The sequence below is a fragment of the Ictalurus furcatus genome, chromosome 1 (genome assembly GCF_023375685.1).
Source record: "Ictalurus furcatus strain D&B chromosome 1, Billie_1.0, whole genome shotgun sequence".
NCBI lineage: Eukaryota > Metazoa > Chordata > Actinopteri > Siluriformes > Ictaluridae > Ictalurus > Ictalurus furcatus.
In genome coordinates this window covers 18,847,536-18,864,988 of record NC_071255.1, presented here as the reverse complement: position 1 = coordinate 18,864,988, position 17,453 = coordinate 18,847,536, and the positions used below count along the sequence as shown (strand labels likewise).

Below are 17,453 nucleotides of genomic sequence, written 5' to 3'. Positions count from 1 at the left end.
ACACAGGGTTGCAGGGGATCCTGGAGCCTATCCCAGGGTACTCGGGGCACAAGGCAGGGGACACCCTGGACAGGGTGACAACGCATTGCAGTGCACAATCGCATACTATCAAAATGCCAATCAGACTACAACACATGTCTTTGGACTGGGGAGGAAACTGGAGTACCCAGAGGAAATGCCCAAAGCAGGGGAGAACATGCAAATTACATGCACATAGGATGGAGGCGGGATTTGAACCCAAGGCAAACATACTAACCACTAAGCTACCATGTCCCCATGTTACACATTACAAGTATTCTCAATTATTTAAACTAGTCTTAACCATGAAAATATCAAATCTGTAAATGAGTTTGTTCATGATTTCATGAACAGGAGTGTGCTTGTGGCTGTAAAAGGGCCTACCTTTAGAGAAAAATCCAAGCAAATCCAAGCAACTCAGCCAGTAAACCTCAGGGGGAACAAATCATGGACCTCCACAAGTCCAGTCCCATCTTAAAGCCAATTTCCAAACAACTGACGGTACCACAAACATCTATACACACATCCATTAAGATGTTACTGCCATGTCAGTGTCACTGCTGTGTTGGAAAAAAAAAAAATCAATACCTAAAGAATATCAGAGTAGATGGGGCTGACAAATAACATAATAGCAGGAGGGCTACAGGCTGTAATTGTATACCTAATGTGTTAACGTTATTGCTTCTAGTTTGGTTTAGATTAGTACAAATGGGTGGGAAAAAAATACCCTTAGGCCAAAATAAAGACTAATTAAACTGATATCTAGTGTTCTAGGTGTTTATTCATTATCGCAACATAAATAATCAAAATGTGTAGGTTTTACACATGTACACCTACTCATTCATGCAATTATCTAATCAGCCAATCATGCAGTAGCAGTGCAATGAATAAAATTGGGCCAGTAGACGGGTTGGATTGAGTATTTCTATAACTGCTGATCTCTTGGGATTTTCACACACAACAGTTTCAAAAGTTTACTTAGAATAGTGCAATAAAGAAAAAAACCATCAGTGAGCTGTAGTTATGTGGATGGAAATGTCTTGTTGATCTCAGAGAAAGGCTACAGTAACTCAGATAACCACTCTGTTCAATTGTGGTAAACCGAAAAGCATCTCAGAATGCACAACACATCAAATCTTGAGGCTGATGAGTTACAACAGCAGAAGACCACATCGGGTTCCATTTCTGTCAACCAAGAACAGAACGCTGAGGCTGCAGTGAGTACAGGATCATCAAAACGCAATAGTCTGGAAAAACGTAGCCTGGTCTGATGAATCTCAATTTCTGCTGAGGCACACAGATGGTAGTGTTAGTATTTGGTGCCAACAGCATGAATCCATGGATTTAACCTGGCTTGTGTCAACAGCCCAGGCTGGTGGAGGTGGGGTAATGGTGTGGGGAATGTTTTCTTGACACACTTAGTGCAGATTAATACCAATAAATCATCACTGGATTTCCACAGCCTTTTAGGAGTATTGTTGCTGAGCATGTGCATCCCTTCCTAGCCACAATTTACCCTCTTCTAATGGATAATTCCAGCATGATAATGCACCATGTCACAAAGCAAAGGTTGTCTCAAACTGGTTTAATGAACATGACAAGGAGTTCAGTGTTCTTCAGTGGCCTTCTCAGTCACTGGATCTGAATCCAATACAACACATTTGAGATGTGGTAGAACGGGATATATGTAACATGAAAGTGCACCTGAAAAATTTGCAGGAATTGCCTGATGCAATCATGTCAACATGGACCAGAATCTCAAAGGAATGTTTCCAACATCTTGTGGAATCCACGCCACAAAGAATTGAGGCTGTTTTGAGAGAAAAAGTATTAGCCCTACCCAGTATTAGTATTATGTTCCTAATTAAGTGTTCAGTAAGTAGATTAATAATGGAAAAAAATTAAATGTCTGCATTTGTCTTACTGAATGTGATATAAATACCAGTGGATGCCCTATTAATACTTGCAAAGCCTGCAAACTGGCTTTGATCTGTTGTGTATACGCAGCACCCCATTCAAATAACAGACATTTTCTTTCTTCAGCAAAAAGTCTTTAATATATACACACATCACTATTCAAAATGGGACACGATCCACCTCTTAAATTTGGTGGAATGTTTTATATTCCATTTATTAATAAGACCTCCTGAGATGTGAGAACAAGGAGAAAAAAAGTGATGAAAAAAATAAGACAAAGTGACAGGAATATCTTACACTGGTGAGTGACACCCAAATACATCCAAAGTTCACAGAGTGATTTACTCAAATAAATTTCAGCAAAACAATGTCTTTCTTGGGCCAACAAATTTTGTAGTAGTGCTAACAGACCAAGCTTCTAAACACTGAAATTATCAAGAGCCAAGCTAGAGGGCTTGTATGCAATCTAAAGCGATCTGTATAAATATTTTATTCAAGAAATCAGGCAGAATGTCCTAGTGAGCACCTTTGTTTGCACAAAAAAAAAGCCTTTTGCTATCAAAGAGCTCACTGTCCTGGATCTCACAGTGAACCAAAATGTCTGAGTGTAAAAAGTCTATATGATTATAGCGGCATCACGGTGAGAGAAATGCCCAGCACAGGAACAGACCCAGTGCTAGAGCTGCTCCAGCTCCTACATTCAAGAGAACAGGCCTCCAGTACAGCCAAGTCTCTCTCTTCTTCTCCACATCATTCAGCTTCTGCTTCATCTGTTGGATCTTTTGTGCTGTGCTGGCTATCCGCTCCTCACGATGTCGCTTACGCAAGCTACCCGGGGGAGAAAAGAGTGCTGCTTTAATCTAATACAATATCAAAGCAAATAACATTAGTAGATTTCCAGGTATGAGGTAAAGGGGTTGATTCCTGTAAGGCCAAGAATGATCTATTCCAGCAAGTCTTTTCTAATTAAAATGATAGACGGTTTTATAGCACACTGGCAGAACAGGTTTTAAGATCTTTATTATCATCAAAACAATATTTTTACATCCATACTAAACCAGCAGATTAGTACAATTCTTTTCATTTAAGATTTTCCCCCATCTTGATTTTAAAAAAAAAAAAAAAAAAAAAAAAACAACAGGCACTAAAATAAGATGAGAGAGAAAAATATTATCCAAATGTGTGTGCAATACATAGAACCCGAAATCCAAAGGTCAGTGAAGAACTCATGACCAGAGGAACATACCTCTCTGGTTTTAAATCTGCTTGCTGCTCTTCCTTTACTGACACTGTTGGATCCTTTTCTCTTCCTAGCTTTGAGATCCGTCCAATCATTTCATCTGGCTGTCTTGCAGTGTCCTGCAGAGCTGGACCCAGGTCAGTCTGTGGCTCCTTGTCCTCTTTAGACATGTTTGGCCATTGTTGCTGCAGTATAGAAGAAAACAATGAGCAACACTGCATTTTGTGCACGTAGTGGTTAATTTTTATCAACATTAACTATTTTTCCCCCCCATCAAATGTATTTATCATCATCATCATCATCATCAGAACAACAGAAAATGTCAGGACAAGAATTCAATATTGTAAACAAAGTTTACATTGTTGCATTGCTGACAATATGCACTAGAATACCTTCAGAATAGAGTCCCCCAAGATGCACTTGGCTCCCTCCATTATGGCCATGTAAGAGAAACGAAGCTGGTTTGAGGTTTGAATGAGGCCCATGCGATACTCCCTCATGTCCAATAGGACTTTCTGTACATCTACAGATGAAGCATCTTTCCTCTTATCCATCTAAAGGATAAAATTACAATAAAATAAAATAAATAAAGACATCCAACTTTAAATGTAAGGCTGCTTGTCTGGGACTAAAGGTACGTTCACACATATGTAGATGTGTCACAGTGGCAAAGAGCACACACTGATTCTCCTTATTCTCCTTCTCCTATATGATGCATATATACACTGGTGAATTTTATACACAAACGCTCTCCCCCCAGAATGTTTAATTTTGTTTGTTTTCAAAAGTGCAATGCTAGTTGCACCACCCACTGCTAACTGTTACTATGGCAACCAGTAGTGGGAACACCTACTGGTAACTTGCAGTGATAAAATTACTGTATGTGTGAACATACCTTAAGAAAGGTTTTTTTTCCCCTGTAGGAAATTTTCAGGGCAAAAAAAAAAAAAGTACGTCCTGAAATCAAGTGTAATCTTTTCAGACAAGCAAATATACAACATGCAATAAAAAAAAAATAGAACCTTTTTATTAAATTAAATTATACAAATCATCATTGTAGCGCAAGTTAAGAAGGAAAGGATTAAAAGGCAGAATCTTACTAGGACCAAGCAAGTGTCAACCAAAGAGAACGTCCCTGAACGGCCAATCCCGGCACTGCAGTGGACCACAGCCGGCCCATTCTCAGGCTCCAATGAGCCAGACCCTCGAACCTTGAACAAAAAGTCGAGGAAAGATGCAGGGGACTCAGGCACACCAAAGTCAGGCCAAGTGGTGAAATGAAAGTGGTAGAGGTCTCTTCTCTCTCCTGTCTAAACAAGTGTAACAAGACATGCACAGTGAAATTTTAACATCAGTAATGTAAAGCATTCCACACAAATCAGTAGGATATGTTTTTCTGTGGTTATCAAATATTTTGGGGGGAAATCAGTTGGGAAATCAGCAGGGAAACCATGCTGGTGGACAAAATGACCTAGTAAAGAAACAGTGGATGGATGACCCAGTGCTCATGGGTGAAGGACATAAAATGTGAAGAACATAATGTTTACCGAGAAAAAACAAGACAAATGAGTGTTCAATGGTGCAGTAAATCTAAATTACAGAGATCAATGAAAGAGCATCTTACTTTGATGTTTTGAAGCCCGAGCAGTCTTGTTGTGTAATGAGTTTCAATGTCTTCAGTCACTACAGTCACCACAAACCCCGTATCACTGAAATACATTTGTTTCTCTTCTTCTGAGGGCCAGTACTGAGCACATTTCTCCTGTCAGAAACAACAGAAAGAGGAAGAATTTTGCTTGTGCTAATACTGGTCATGTAAAGATGCTCATGGATAAGAAAGGAACATCATCCATGAGCAGAAAATACCCATAAATAGGATTTACTTACTGAGCCTTTTTCTATGACTCTATTGAGCATGATGACAGCTTTGGACCGCTGCTCCCAGATCATTAACCAAAAGTGACCACGAGTATTAGTCAAGGGTCCCTGCATATCACAAAAAGACTATTAACATACCACTAACTTCAACAGATGAAAAACTATATGCTATGAAAGGAAATAATGTAAGGAATTAAATGTGTAGGACATATAACCCCAATTCCGAAAATTTGGGACAGTATGGAAAAATGCAAAAAAAAAACTAATTTAAAAATTCAATACACCCTAGACTATAATGAAAACACATTATTTGATGTTTTACTTTGTGAATTTAATTTATTTTTGTAAATATACACTCATCTGACTCAAATCTGATGACTGTATCACATTCCAAAACATGTGTAACATCACCTTTTCTTTTAACACTTATTAAGCGTTTGGTCACTGAGTGAAGACACCAGTTGGTTAAGTTTAGCAAGCAGAATTTCACCCATTCATCCATTAGGCATTTCTTCAGCTGTGCAACTGTACAGTGCCACTGTTGCCTTATATTGCACTTCATAACGCGCCACAAGTTCTCCATCGGAGACAGGTCAGGACTGCAGACAGGCCATGCTAGCACCCACACTATGCTTATGCAACCATGTACTTGTAATCTGGGCAGAATGTGGTTTGGCGTTGTCCTGCTCTGGATGGCAGAATATGTTTCTCCAAAATGTGTACATATCTTTCTGCATTAATGTTGTCATCAAAGATGTACCAAAGTATTCCCGAGCCCATGGCAGGATATTCATTACAGACTCATGACAGTTTTTAAGACAGTGACGTCTGAGGGATTGGAGATCACGCGCATTCAGAAGTGGTTTTCGGACTTGCCCTTTACGCACTAAGATTTGACCGGATTCCTTGAATCTTTTAATTATATTGTGCACTGTAGAAGGTGAAATGCCCAAAATCTACTAATCTACTAATTTGTCTTTGGGGAATGTTGTTCTCAAAGTGTTGGATTATTCGCTGACACATCTGATGGCAGATTGGCGAGCCTCGACCCATCCGTACTCATGAAGGACTAGGCCTTTTTTGGAGGCTCCTTATATACGATGATTAGACGACTGTCTCACCTGTTTCACATCACCTTCTTATTTCAACTCGTCACGTCGCTATTAGTCTTAAATTGCCCCTGTCCCAACTTTTTTGGAACATGTATGAATCAGTTTCAAAATAAATATTTATCTTCAAAAAACTATGCAGATGATTAGGTAAAACATCGAATACCTTGTCTTTATACGTCTTGTGTTTAAATACAAGTCAAAATATATTTACAAATCACTCCTCTTTCTTTTTATTAGCATTTTCCATACTGTCCCAACTTTTTCAGAATTGGGGTTGTAGCTTGCAAGAGAATTTAAGCATGGAGAGACTCAGGCTAGCTGATCTAGGTTTAAATTTTTAGGTTACATTTAAAAAAAAAAAAAAAAAAAAAAAAAAAAAAAAAAAAATTAGATTCTCTAAATTGCCCTTAGGTGTAAGGAATGTTCCTGGTGCCCTGGACTACTAATAAGCAGGCTGAGAGTCCAAATCTCAGCACCACAGAATTCTTAGTGATAAAGTGTAGAGTAAAACCTCATTATTTGGTATCTTATAAAATGCCATTTCCACAGCAGGGGGGAAAACAATTCAGATACTGTAACAATCCTTTATTACATCTGAAAATATTGAGATATATTGTGACTTTTGTTAATAGATTTTGCTATTCAATATTTGGATTTCCCCCATTCATCTTTAAAAGTGAATATACAATTACATCTAAACAAACTGAAACACACTAATGAAATTACTTCACTTAGGAAAAGTTCAGGAGAAGTTCAATCTGAGGCCTTTATCATTTTTAACTACACCCCATCTTGGGGGAAACACATGCATAAGCGCCTCTATAACCTCAAGCTTCTTTCAAGAACATCTTCCCCGGGAACACCCAATATTTAGGGAACATTAGTTCAAAACTACAGGACACATTATGTGTTCTCATACCTGGGTCAGTATGTAGTTTCTCTGAGCTTCCTCCATGGTTATCAAGCTTGCGTTTATGTAGTCATTTTCTAAATTTTCTAATCTCACCCGACTGTGATCATCTAAAAAGGACACAAGAAAGGATGTTGCTAATGTAATGTAAACTAAAAAAAAAATAATGTCTTGTACACTCGTTGTCCACTTTATTCAGAATACCTGTGCCCCTGCTCTTTCATGCAATTATCCAATCAGCCAATCATGTGGCAGCAATGCAACGCATAATCATGCAGATACGCGTCAAGAGCTTCAGGTACTGTTCACATCAAACATTAGAACAGAGGGGTCTTGCTAAGCCAGTGCCCACTAGTCTCAGATGCCTGTTTTTGGCTGACTGGTGTGGAACCTGACGTGATCTGCTGCTGTAGAACATCTGCCTCAAGGTTCGACTTATTGTGCCTTCTGAGATGCTCTTCTGCTGACATGGCTGTAAAGAGTGATTATCCGTGTTGTTGTACACTTCCTGTCAGCTTGAACCACTCTGGCCATTCTTGTCTGACCTCTCTCATTAACAAGGCATTTCCACCCACAGAACAGCCTCTTACACTGGATGTTTTTTTTGTTTTTCGCACCATTCCATGTAAACTGTCTGTTGTGCATGAAAATCCCCACCAACAATTATGCTGTGGTCAAAGTCACCGAGATCATTTTTTTTGCCCATTCTAATGTGTGATGTATAACTGAAGCTCTTGACCTGTATATGCATGCATATGTTTTGCTGCCACATAATTGGCTAATTACATGAATAAGCAGGTGTAGAGCTATTACTGAAAAAAAAAAACTGATCAGTGAAGGTATACTGTATGTAGTATGATTGGTGCATGCTTGTCTCATGAAAAGCACATACATGTTCTATCTGCCACATTTATGAATGGATAAGTGTGCGCAGTTTCCATACCAAGTCACTTACATGGGCTGACGTCTCTGTATCTGTTCCTGTTCTGATTTTCTGGGAATTTTGCCACTTTGCAGGGACATTCTTGAGACTGGTTACGGATTTCCTGAAGACAAAATATATCACCTAATTATTAGAGTCTGCAGTCTAGCTTGCAAATATGAGCAAAGTGAATAATTTCAAAAAGTGGAACCATGCTGATGATTGGTAATGTTGTGGTTATGTAGTGTTAACCGAAATAAAAGGGCAAAGCAACATATTTGCAAGTTGATATACTGATAACAGAGTGTTCAATCAAAGGCTGTGCAAGATGGGCAAACCCATAGATATAGTTAGTTATCCGTGCCTTAAAACCGTCATTAGGTTAATATGGACTTAGACGCAAGTCTAAAGAAGGAGCAGAGCTTTATTGGCTCAGTTTAAGAACAGTTCTTGGAAAACCCTGGTCAGTTCTGAGAAAAACAGCTATGTATAAGCGTTTCACAGGAAGCGCCTAGTCCTGTTATTGCAGCACTGCCTGCTCAAGTAATGCAGTCAGCTGTTCAAGTTTAAATCCTAGTCACCATTCACCTTCTCTTGTTTCTTATTGACATATCCCATCATTTCTCACATCCCAATAACTGTGTGGCGGTAATATCACAACGACAGTGAACAAGAAAACCACGGGAGAGTATGTATATCTATGGAGAACATAATTACATCACGATCACAGTTTAATTAAGTCATCTAACCTAGAGGTCCCCAATTCTATGTATATCTTCAGTGTTTCTAGGTTTCACGCATGCGCATATCTAGCTAAATCTAAACAGCAGGCTAAGAGCTAGCTCGGCGTGGATATTTCTGACCAGTTATATAGGGGAGTCAAACTTAACATGACAAATCCCACACCTTCAAATTTCAATCAACTTACATTATACAGATTTTGCCAGTGTCCATGTGACGCTACGTCCTCAAACTCATCCTGGTCCATTTTTACTCCGTTTCAATCATTTAAAAGGTGCTAGGTCAAATTCCACGCAAGACCCAACAACTCTTCAGTGATCCGTGCTCAGAGGTAGTGATGAGAGCAGTCGAGCAGGAGGAAGCATGCATGTTTCCATTAACTCGTGCTCAGAGGATTTAAAAAAAAAAAAGGTGCCGTTTTGTACTTCCGTAGCTAGGCTAGAGCTCGAAGGACGTCACGGAAAGCCCCGCCCACTTTCCCTCACGTCGCTTGGCGGACGGTTTCAGCCAGACAGCATACTACCACAGCGAGGGATGTCCAATCTTATTCGGAAACGGCCGGTGTGGGTGCAGGTTTTCACTCCAACCAAGCAGAAGCCACACCTGAGTCTATTGAAAGTCAAGCTCAACTGATTAAACAGGTGGAATCAGGTGTGCCTCCTGCGTGGTTGAAATGAAAACCTGCACCCACACCCGCCCCGTCCGGATAAGACTGGATACCCCAGCACAGTTCTCCTATGTAGTAAATAGGGAGCTATTTGGGATTCAGCCACAGACAGGAAATGTTCAGGAGGTCGTGCACGTTTCGAGCTCACAAATGGGAGTCACATACTGAAAACTCACTGAGAAGGCTCAAATATAACCTACACACTTTGCGATAAAATGATAGTGACCTGTTATTAGCACATAATATGAAATATATGAACCATGATTACATGTAAATTTCGTCATGTAAATTAATCTAACGACACATCGTGTGGGAAAAAAAAACTTCAGCTGTGTTATTGATTCTATTAATGATTTCAATCAAAATATTCCCCTATTCTAAATGTTTAGCAAAATGGTGGCAGTGTAAACGTTTTGTGTTATAATGCCTCTTGGTTTTAGAGTACATGTGTATAATACATAGTATAATAGTTCCAGATTAACGCTGATTAAGTTTGTGCATGTGGTCCTTTACGTCACTCTCACAGCTGTCCCTGATGAATAGTTAATCAATAAGGTGAATTTGTTATCCATTGGGTTCAATATACCATGATGGCAGCCAATCCTTATAGCCGTTATTTGGCAGTCTTTTTAAGGCCCAACAGAAGGGTTTTTTGTGTACTGAGCACTTGTCTGTGCGCTGTTTTCGTGATTGCTTGTGCTTGTGCTTGTGCTTGTGCTTGTGCTTGTGCTTGTGCTTGTGCTTGTGCTTGTGCTTGTGCTTGTGCTTGAACATGCCTGGAGTTGTTTTGGGTCTATGTGTGGTGGTGTGGATTAGTGTCTCCTGCTCAGGTAAGTTAAATAAATGATGCTTTTTTTTTTTTTTTTTTTTTTTTTTAAATAAAAATGAGAACTGCTTCAGGAGAATGTGTTTGAACTGGAGATGAACATGCTTTTTGCCTGGGACATATTGTTGTGGATGTGTGGCTGTCTTCAGGATTCTGGCAGTTTACCTTGCAATAGAATGTTTATGGTGTATGTGTTGGCCTGTCTGAAAATAAATGCATGAAATTGGTTAAATGAATTTGTTGCTTTGTCTGAAAGTACCTTATCCTAGTGTGTTCCCAGGCTAGACTCCAGATGCCGTGTAACCCTAACCAAGATAGTGGCTACTGAAGCATGATGAATGTTTCAAACGTAGTGACTGCAAGTCCTCATGCCTAAGCCTGACCGTGCTTGATTTTTCAGGACAAACACTTGACTGTTTTCAATGTGAACTTGGTTTCTGGGACATGTGCCACACTACCAAAACGAATTGCAGTGCTGGGGAGCAGTGTTTTGTTGGCATTGGTGTGGCAGGTATGTGTGCTGGGTGCTTCAGTTGTTTGGAATTATTTTATTATTTTTTTTTTTTAACCTATATAAAGCTGAGTCTCTGGTTTATTTTAGTAACAAGATGTGATCTTCACTGATCAAGGTGTCTTGTGTCTTTTTAGCATCTGTCCTGAAAATTAAGATGATGGGCTGCCTTGCTAATGGCCACTGCAATAAGACCACTATCGTGACTTTTCCTGCAAATAAAACCCTCTACAAAATGACACGGACTTGCTGTGGTGAAAACTACTGTAATGGAGGCCCTGAAGTCCTAATGGCATCATTTACTCTGATGGCACTAGTTATTGCTCAGATAATGGGTATAAATTTATAATTCATTCTATTAAGTTGTTTGATTTTTTGCCCGAGATTTTCAGGGTGGTTCTGCTTAATGGGGAGGTTTAAGAAGCACTGAGCACTCTGGGGAATTAATGAAATCTTATTGAAACAATTTGAAATGGAGTGTAAACCTGTTTTATAGAAGATCTTGATCTGTATTTTGGCTATAAAATAAAATGTATTTGTCCATGTGTTGTGGGGTGTCTGGTTTTTTTAAAAAAAAAACTCAAATGGTGAGGTCCGTGGTGGTTGAGGTCATAAAAGCTGTTCCTACACTAACACAAACTTGAAAATGTACTCCTGGGCTTCTAGTCATTACTGGAAGTCATGAAGTTGGCAGGGTTTAACGATGTAGTTCTGTTAAATACTGTAAATGAGAGTTCTGCTTTGGACTGAAGTTGCCCTGTAGTTGAAGATAACTTCCTGGAGTCTGTGTGAACAAAACATATTGAGATTTTTCACAATAAGGTGCTAGGATGTCAAGGCCAATGGGTGGTGCAGTTAATAAAATGATTCTTGGTAGGGTATAGACAGCCTAAGGCACACTTATAAGCCAATAACAGTAAAATATTGTGACAACTGGGCCTTCTTAAAAGCAGATCAGCTTTTTCTTGGTCTATTTTCAACATCAAATAGCACCTGTGAAATGAAGTTAATCAAGCTCCTTGGTGAAGCTGGCAAAGGTGTGTGGGGTTTCTTTCCCCCCCCCCCCCCCCCATTTCTTTAAGTACAAATCTCCAGCAAAAAGCCTACTGATGTTTGTGTTGAGGCTGTCTTTATGGTTTTGGTGGTGCGTGTATTGATGTGGTATATTTGCACTGCTGCTGTCTTATGTTGAAATTGTCTTCTGGTGACTCTAGAGAGTGGCCTTTTCAGAGGTTCAATTTTGTTTGTTTAGCACTTTTAACAATGGACATTGTCACAAAGCAGCTTAACTGGAATATAAATTTTAAATTCATAAATTTATCCCTACTGAGCCAGCCAGTAGCAAGTGGAAAAAGTTCCTGAGATGACATGAAACCTTGAGCGGAACCGGACTTAAAAGGGAACCCATCATCTGGGTGACACTAGGCAGTGCAATTCTAAATAATCATGGTCAAAAAGTGCCTTTGTGTAATCATCCATTTTGTTGGAGTTAGCAGCTGTTGACTGATGGAGACTTGACTGCAACTCATTGCAACTGCAGTCCTAAGCCAAACTGTTTATCTGGTTTAACTAGTTAGGTATCTGCGCTTATCTAGACAATCCTCGTTTATTTTTATTTTATATATATATATATATCCCTTTCTCCATATAACTGAAACTCATAAACCCTGCCTTGTGCAAATTCTCCAAATGATAAAGTAGAGAACATGGATAGACTAAAAGGGATTGTAAGCCTGCGCCATATTGACTGCGCGGTCTTAACGACAGGCGGATTTTGGATCTTCACGCCGCTAACGTTTCAAACAAGTCAACGCTTCACGCGATTGGTTGGTTATTTTCATGAGTGAAACGTGGCGCTCCAATGAAATTTCAGATTTATCGTGAAGGACCGCCCAGAAAAAGAAATTTAGAGGCGGGCTACTTCGGTTACAGCTCAACTTTGTTTTATTTATTTATTTATTTATTTGGGCTTGTTATAGAGTGGTTTCACACAACTGTAAAGTAGGCGTTTGCAGGCCAGAACTCGCAAACGGTTAAAAACTTTAAGGAGTATTAGCGAAAAGCCGTCTGTTGGTGCAAATCTTTACATCACGCCTGTAATTTCGGAGTCCCTCCGCTGAACTGGAGCCTGAGACCTAATTTGCGGACATTTTCCGAGGTAGTTAGCTGCTGGTGGTCGATAAATAAATAGACGGCAGTGGAAAGCTAATGGGGATAGTTAGATGAACACGGTGAGTAATGGAGAGGAGAACCTTTGGGAACTGTTTGTCTCTGTATACTTAGTTTGTACAGCCGAGTTAGTTAGATAATACTCAATCCCTGCTTTTCTTTCATGGCCGAGTTTTCAGCTAACGGCAGCTATCTAATATAGCAAACAACTTTAGCTAGCTGGGTTATCTCGGTCATCTCAGTTCTGTGTAATTAGTGAGTTACAAAAATTATTTTTACTAACTTAAAGTAAATTTTCCTCGCGGAGTTGTGTGGCTATTGTTAATATACCTTTGCGGAAAACACCAACTTACTGTGAAAACAACCTTTCTGAGTCCCCGACTAAAAAACCCCCGAGAGTTATTGCTAAGTGGAAGTGAAAGCGCTCTCTCTCTCTCTCTCTCTCTCTCTCTCTCTCTCATATATATATATTTATATAAGTGTTTTGTGTGTTTACTTTGAACAGATTTGCTAACTATATTTAAAAAGTGCCACGTGATATTCAGCACATACAGATATGCCCATATTCACCCAAATGGCTTCTGCATTTGTAGATTATTGTCTTGTAAAACTGTAGCTATATCTGAGTCTGTTGTTTTTGTAGAGTGATTGATTAGATAGAGGTTTTTACAAAAACACATACTGAGTTGTCCCACTTTTTGTGTGTGTGTGTACTTTTTGCAGCCCATGCCCCATGTGATGAGACCTTGTGGTGTTGAGTCACAGACATGGACAGCTTCCGAAACCTGGAGGAAGAGACGTTTCCCAGCTTCTTCTCCAACACGTCTTTGGGCAGCGATGGCCGGGCCACTCTGGGTGATGTTACACTGGGCTCCACTCTCGGGGTGCCCATGGCTGCTTCTACTGTGGCTAAAAGTAGAGCTACAGCAGACAACAGGTGTGAGACTCTTGTTTGTATGTTCACAGCATTGCAGTAGTGTGAAACCTGCTGTTGCATTAGTTTGACTCGTGCAGAAATGAAATACGGTTCTACACTTTACCAGAAACAGTGATGTATGAGAGTATACATAAACACAGTGACAAACCGGTGTCCTGTTGATTTGTCCTACCTTGTCAGGTTTTCCTACCATAGCGCAAAGTTATAGCTATATCTGTCGATCCATCCTACCATATTGAAAAATCCTACCGTGGGTTTCTGCTTCGTGTCTGTGACTGCGTAAAATGATTCTGTGCAACTTTGCAGAAAATTCTTATTAGGCAGTGGTAGGATGATTTCAAGTTCAAAATACCCTAACAGATTGTCCTAACAACATAAAATACAGGTAGGATGATTTTACAGTGCAAAATACCCTATCAGATTCCAAGTCCACGCACAAGTAGTAAAAAAAATTATGGGTGTGTTGTTCAGCGTGACAAATGACGATGTCGATCTGCGTATGCGCCGTAATCCCTGGCAGGATAAGATGAAATGTCAGGAAACTGGGCAAGTCAATAATTACAGACAGTAGACTATACAATAAATTATAAATTAGGCTACGTGTTACAGGGATAATCTCCAGATTCACTGTGACTATGCCCAGGGTAAAGCAGTTACTGAAGATAAATGAATAAACAATACAGCAAAAACTAAACCTGGGTTTTCCCTAGCTTTTCAGAGGCCTTACCATATTTATGAAAGAAAGCTGGCAATACGTGTTGTACTTGTAGTCAAAAGTTTATTCATTTCACCAAATAACATGTTTGAGATTTAATGAAAATATATGTACATGTATGAAGAATGTTGAAATACGTATGTAATTAATTTGAAAATACAACCAAAGGAGACAGATAACTTCTTGATTTATTTCAAACATTTATTTCTTTTTTTTTTTTGAAGTGGTCAGCGCCTGTTTTACATAATAATCTCATGGCGTAGACTGTGTTTTCAAAAACACTCTGGGCTTCTTTTGGGACGCTCTCAACTGCATTTTGGAGCAGCAAAAATTTTGATCAGAAAGACGTTCTGTGTGAACACAACCTAAATTTGTTTATCTAACAACCCATGTTAAATACTAACCTTAGTTCAGTCAAGGTATCTTTGTGTAACGTCAACTAAGTAGCTTTGCTGGCTTGCGTAACTTAATTCAGTACATGAATATTCATGTCAGTTAGTTAGGTTAGCAATTTCTTTAGTTGTAAAGTAGGCTACGTTCGATATATATTTATTCTCTATCTGCTATTGCTATTGTTAACATTCACAAGAATTACTCCAGAACAAAAATTGTTTCTACTTTCATTTATTCTTTGTTGAGGTAACTCAACAGATGAGCATCTGTCACACAGCAATCACATAAACGTTTGTCTAAACATTGATTGTTAATTGGCAGGTCGTTCCTGTTGCCAGTTTAACTTTCCGTTCGAGATTGAGCCACCTCTGGGGTTTTTTTTTCTTCTCTTCGTCGTCAGTGCATAGAACTATCAGCGTTATTTTAACATACGTTCTGATATCGTCTAAATATCTTTTTGAGTTCATTCGGCTTCAGGCGCTCCACAAAAACACTTAGGTGCTGTGCCTAAGCCTTTATATGGTAGTGAAAACCCTGTGAACAACAACATTGCACACTAGTGCTTGAGTTAAGTAAACTCATGATCTGTTAATGGTATTGTTAATATTAGAGTAGTGATGTGAACATGTGGCATGACTTGTGCTTGTGGATTTGGTTAAAAAAAAAATCTCACTTTTATTGTGACTTGTGCTTAATGTATAAATGACATGTTACAAGATTAAAGCCCTGTTTACCACTTAATCTTGCATTTGTCCTACTAGTCAGTATCGGGTCAGCATACTGAGAATATCCGTCATGAATTTCATTTGCAAACTGTCTGGCTTTCAAAGGTTGCTCAGTAGAAATTAATGGACAGTTAATGGACTGTACATTTAAGTCTGATAAAGTCCTTATTATTTTTTTGCTACAGGTTAACTGATGTCCAAGCATCTTACTTGGAGCCTGGACTAGTTTTTCAAGCAGGTTCTCAAGGCTCAGGTTGTGGGAGGGAAAAGTTTGCTCTCAGCTTTAAAGATGATTTGTGAGTGTCATCCCCAGATTCATGTCTTGTCCTTTTTATTATTATTATTATTTATCTTATAAAAGTGCACCAAAAAGTGTGGCTGGACATAATATAATGGATGGATTAAATAATTCAAATGAGATTTCTTGCCTTAATCCACTCGGATTTTTCTGATTTCAGGGACAATGTAGATGACTTCATAGCTGCTAATCGTTTTTCAGACCTGTTGGTGAAGGTTAATTTAGATGAGTCAGAATCTGTGTCTACGTCTAAAGCTGCCGTAGAAGTGGGAGCTCCCTCTGTATCTGCTCGGCCCTCTGATTACCCTGATGGTACAAAATTTTTTTTGCATGTGAGACGCTGTGGCTCGCTAGCACCATATGTTGGCATAAGGGAAAAATGTTTGTTGCAAAATCATATGTAAAACTGTAATAGCTTAGCTGAACCTAAACTCAAACTTGTTGTACTGCTCTTATTTTGGTCTCGCCAATTTTAGAATTTAGATTTTAGAATTTTTTTTTTTTTTACCCCATCAGTATTTTAATGATTAATTTTGTGGCACTAAATCACAGAACTCAAGGGACACTCAGATGAATTTTAGTGAATTTTTTTTTTTGTCCTGCAGATATTTCCACTGGCCTATTGACAGTTTCTCATATTGGAGGTAAAGAAACCATTACTGGTCAGGTAAGATCACAAGGGTTGCAAAATACTTTAGTCAGTTGTAGCCAAAGTGTTGTAGCCAATGAACTCTTGCATGTTTTAGGCTGTGTTAGCTCCAATACCCATAGAAGAGGGTCCAGAGAGTGATGCAGTGGACAGTGATGGGATGAGTGGCAGTGTCTCAAGCTTCCTGGCTAATGAGAAGCTCATGTCACTGGACAGCATGAACAGTGATATTACAGGTAACTAGGTATAATGTATATTTTAGAGACTGTATGGCAGTGTGTGTAATACTTGACAAAGTGACCGTATTACATAAATCCCACTATTGGCTTTTTATAAAGGCCACTTACGGTGTGTGTTAAAAAAAATTTAACGACAAAAGACCCATCAGATTCTTTGAGTAAAGCATGAGCATGCATTGATATTAACAGTGATTTCAGATACATCTATGAAACACCATTTTGTCCATTTCAGGGTTATTTTGTTTTCCCCATTTACCTAGTCATGAGCCTGGTCTTGTTTTACTAGAAATGTGCCCGGTAATGTTGCTAAAATGGTCACTGAGTGGACAGGTTTTACTGTATTATAAGTGAGAGGCAATTACAGGTTTTACTCATTAGCACTTTCATAATCAGCAGTTTTATCAAGTCATTTAATTATTTGTTAAACAAAAGGTTTAAATATGATTCAAAGATGACTTATGTCAGCCACAGATTCGTGTCATTCATGTTTTTTTCCTTCTTTATAATGTCATTATCTGATTGTGTCAATCTGAAATCATGGATGAATGAAATGCATTTATTCATCATTATTATTAACTAGTTATTT

At 38.9% G+C, this 17,453-nt stretch overlaps 2 protein-coding genes across 3 annotated transcripts in view; one reads left to right on the top strand and one right to left on the bottom strand.

Moving 5' to 3' along the window:
• Positions 1-933: 933 nt before the first annotated feature.
• On the bottom strand, positions 934-9,390 carry ptpn2a (protein tyrosine phosphatase non-receptor type 2a). The gene is made up of 9 exons (XM_053630994.1): positions 8,926-9,390; positions 8,031-8,121; positions 7,085-7,185; positions 5,063-5,161; positions 4,800-4,937; positions 4,276-4,485; positions 3,568-3,729; positions 3,182-3,360; positions 934-2,763 (listed from the first exon to the last, which is right to left on the bottom strand). Exons 1-9 carry the CDS (start codon positions 8,983-8,985, stop codon positions 2,571-2,573), a joined length of 1,233 nt encoding a protein of 410 aa, XP_053486969.1. The 5' UTR covers positions 8,986-9,390; the 3' UTR covers positions 934-2,570.
• A 3,287-nt stretch (positions 9,391-12,677) lies between these two features.
• The window catches only part of cep192 (centrosomal protein 192), a 29,936-nt gene continuing 25,160 nt past the window's right edge, over positions 12,678-17,453 (top strand). For both annotated transcript variants that reach the window (XM_053630904.1, XM_053630896.1), the window contains exons 1-6: positions 12,678-12,973; positions 13,635-13,848; positions 15,867-15,977; positions 16,140-16,291; positions 16,585-16,646; positions 16,726-16,864. In XM_053630904.1, coding sequence (XP_053486879.1) covers positions 13,679-13,848; positions 15,867-15,977; positions 16,140-16,291; positions 16,585-16,646; positions 16,726-16,864 — 634 coding nt within the window. In that variant the 5' untranslated portion in view covers positions 12,678-12,973; positions 13,635-13,678. The remainder of the gene's footprint in view (positions 12,974-13,634; positions 13,849-15,866; positions 15,978-16,139; positions 16,292-16,584; positions 16,647-16,725; positions 16,865-17,453) is intronic.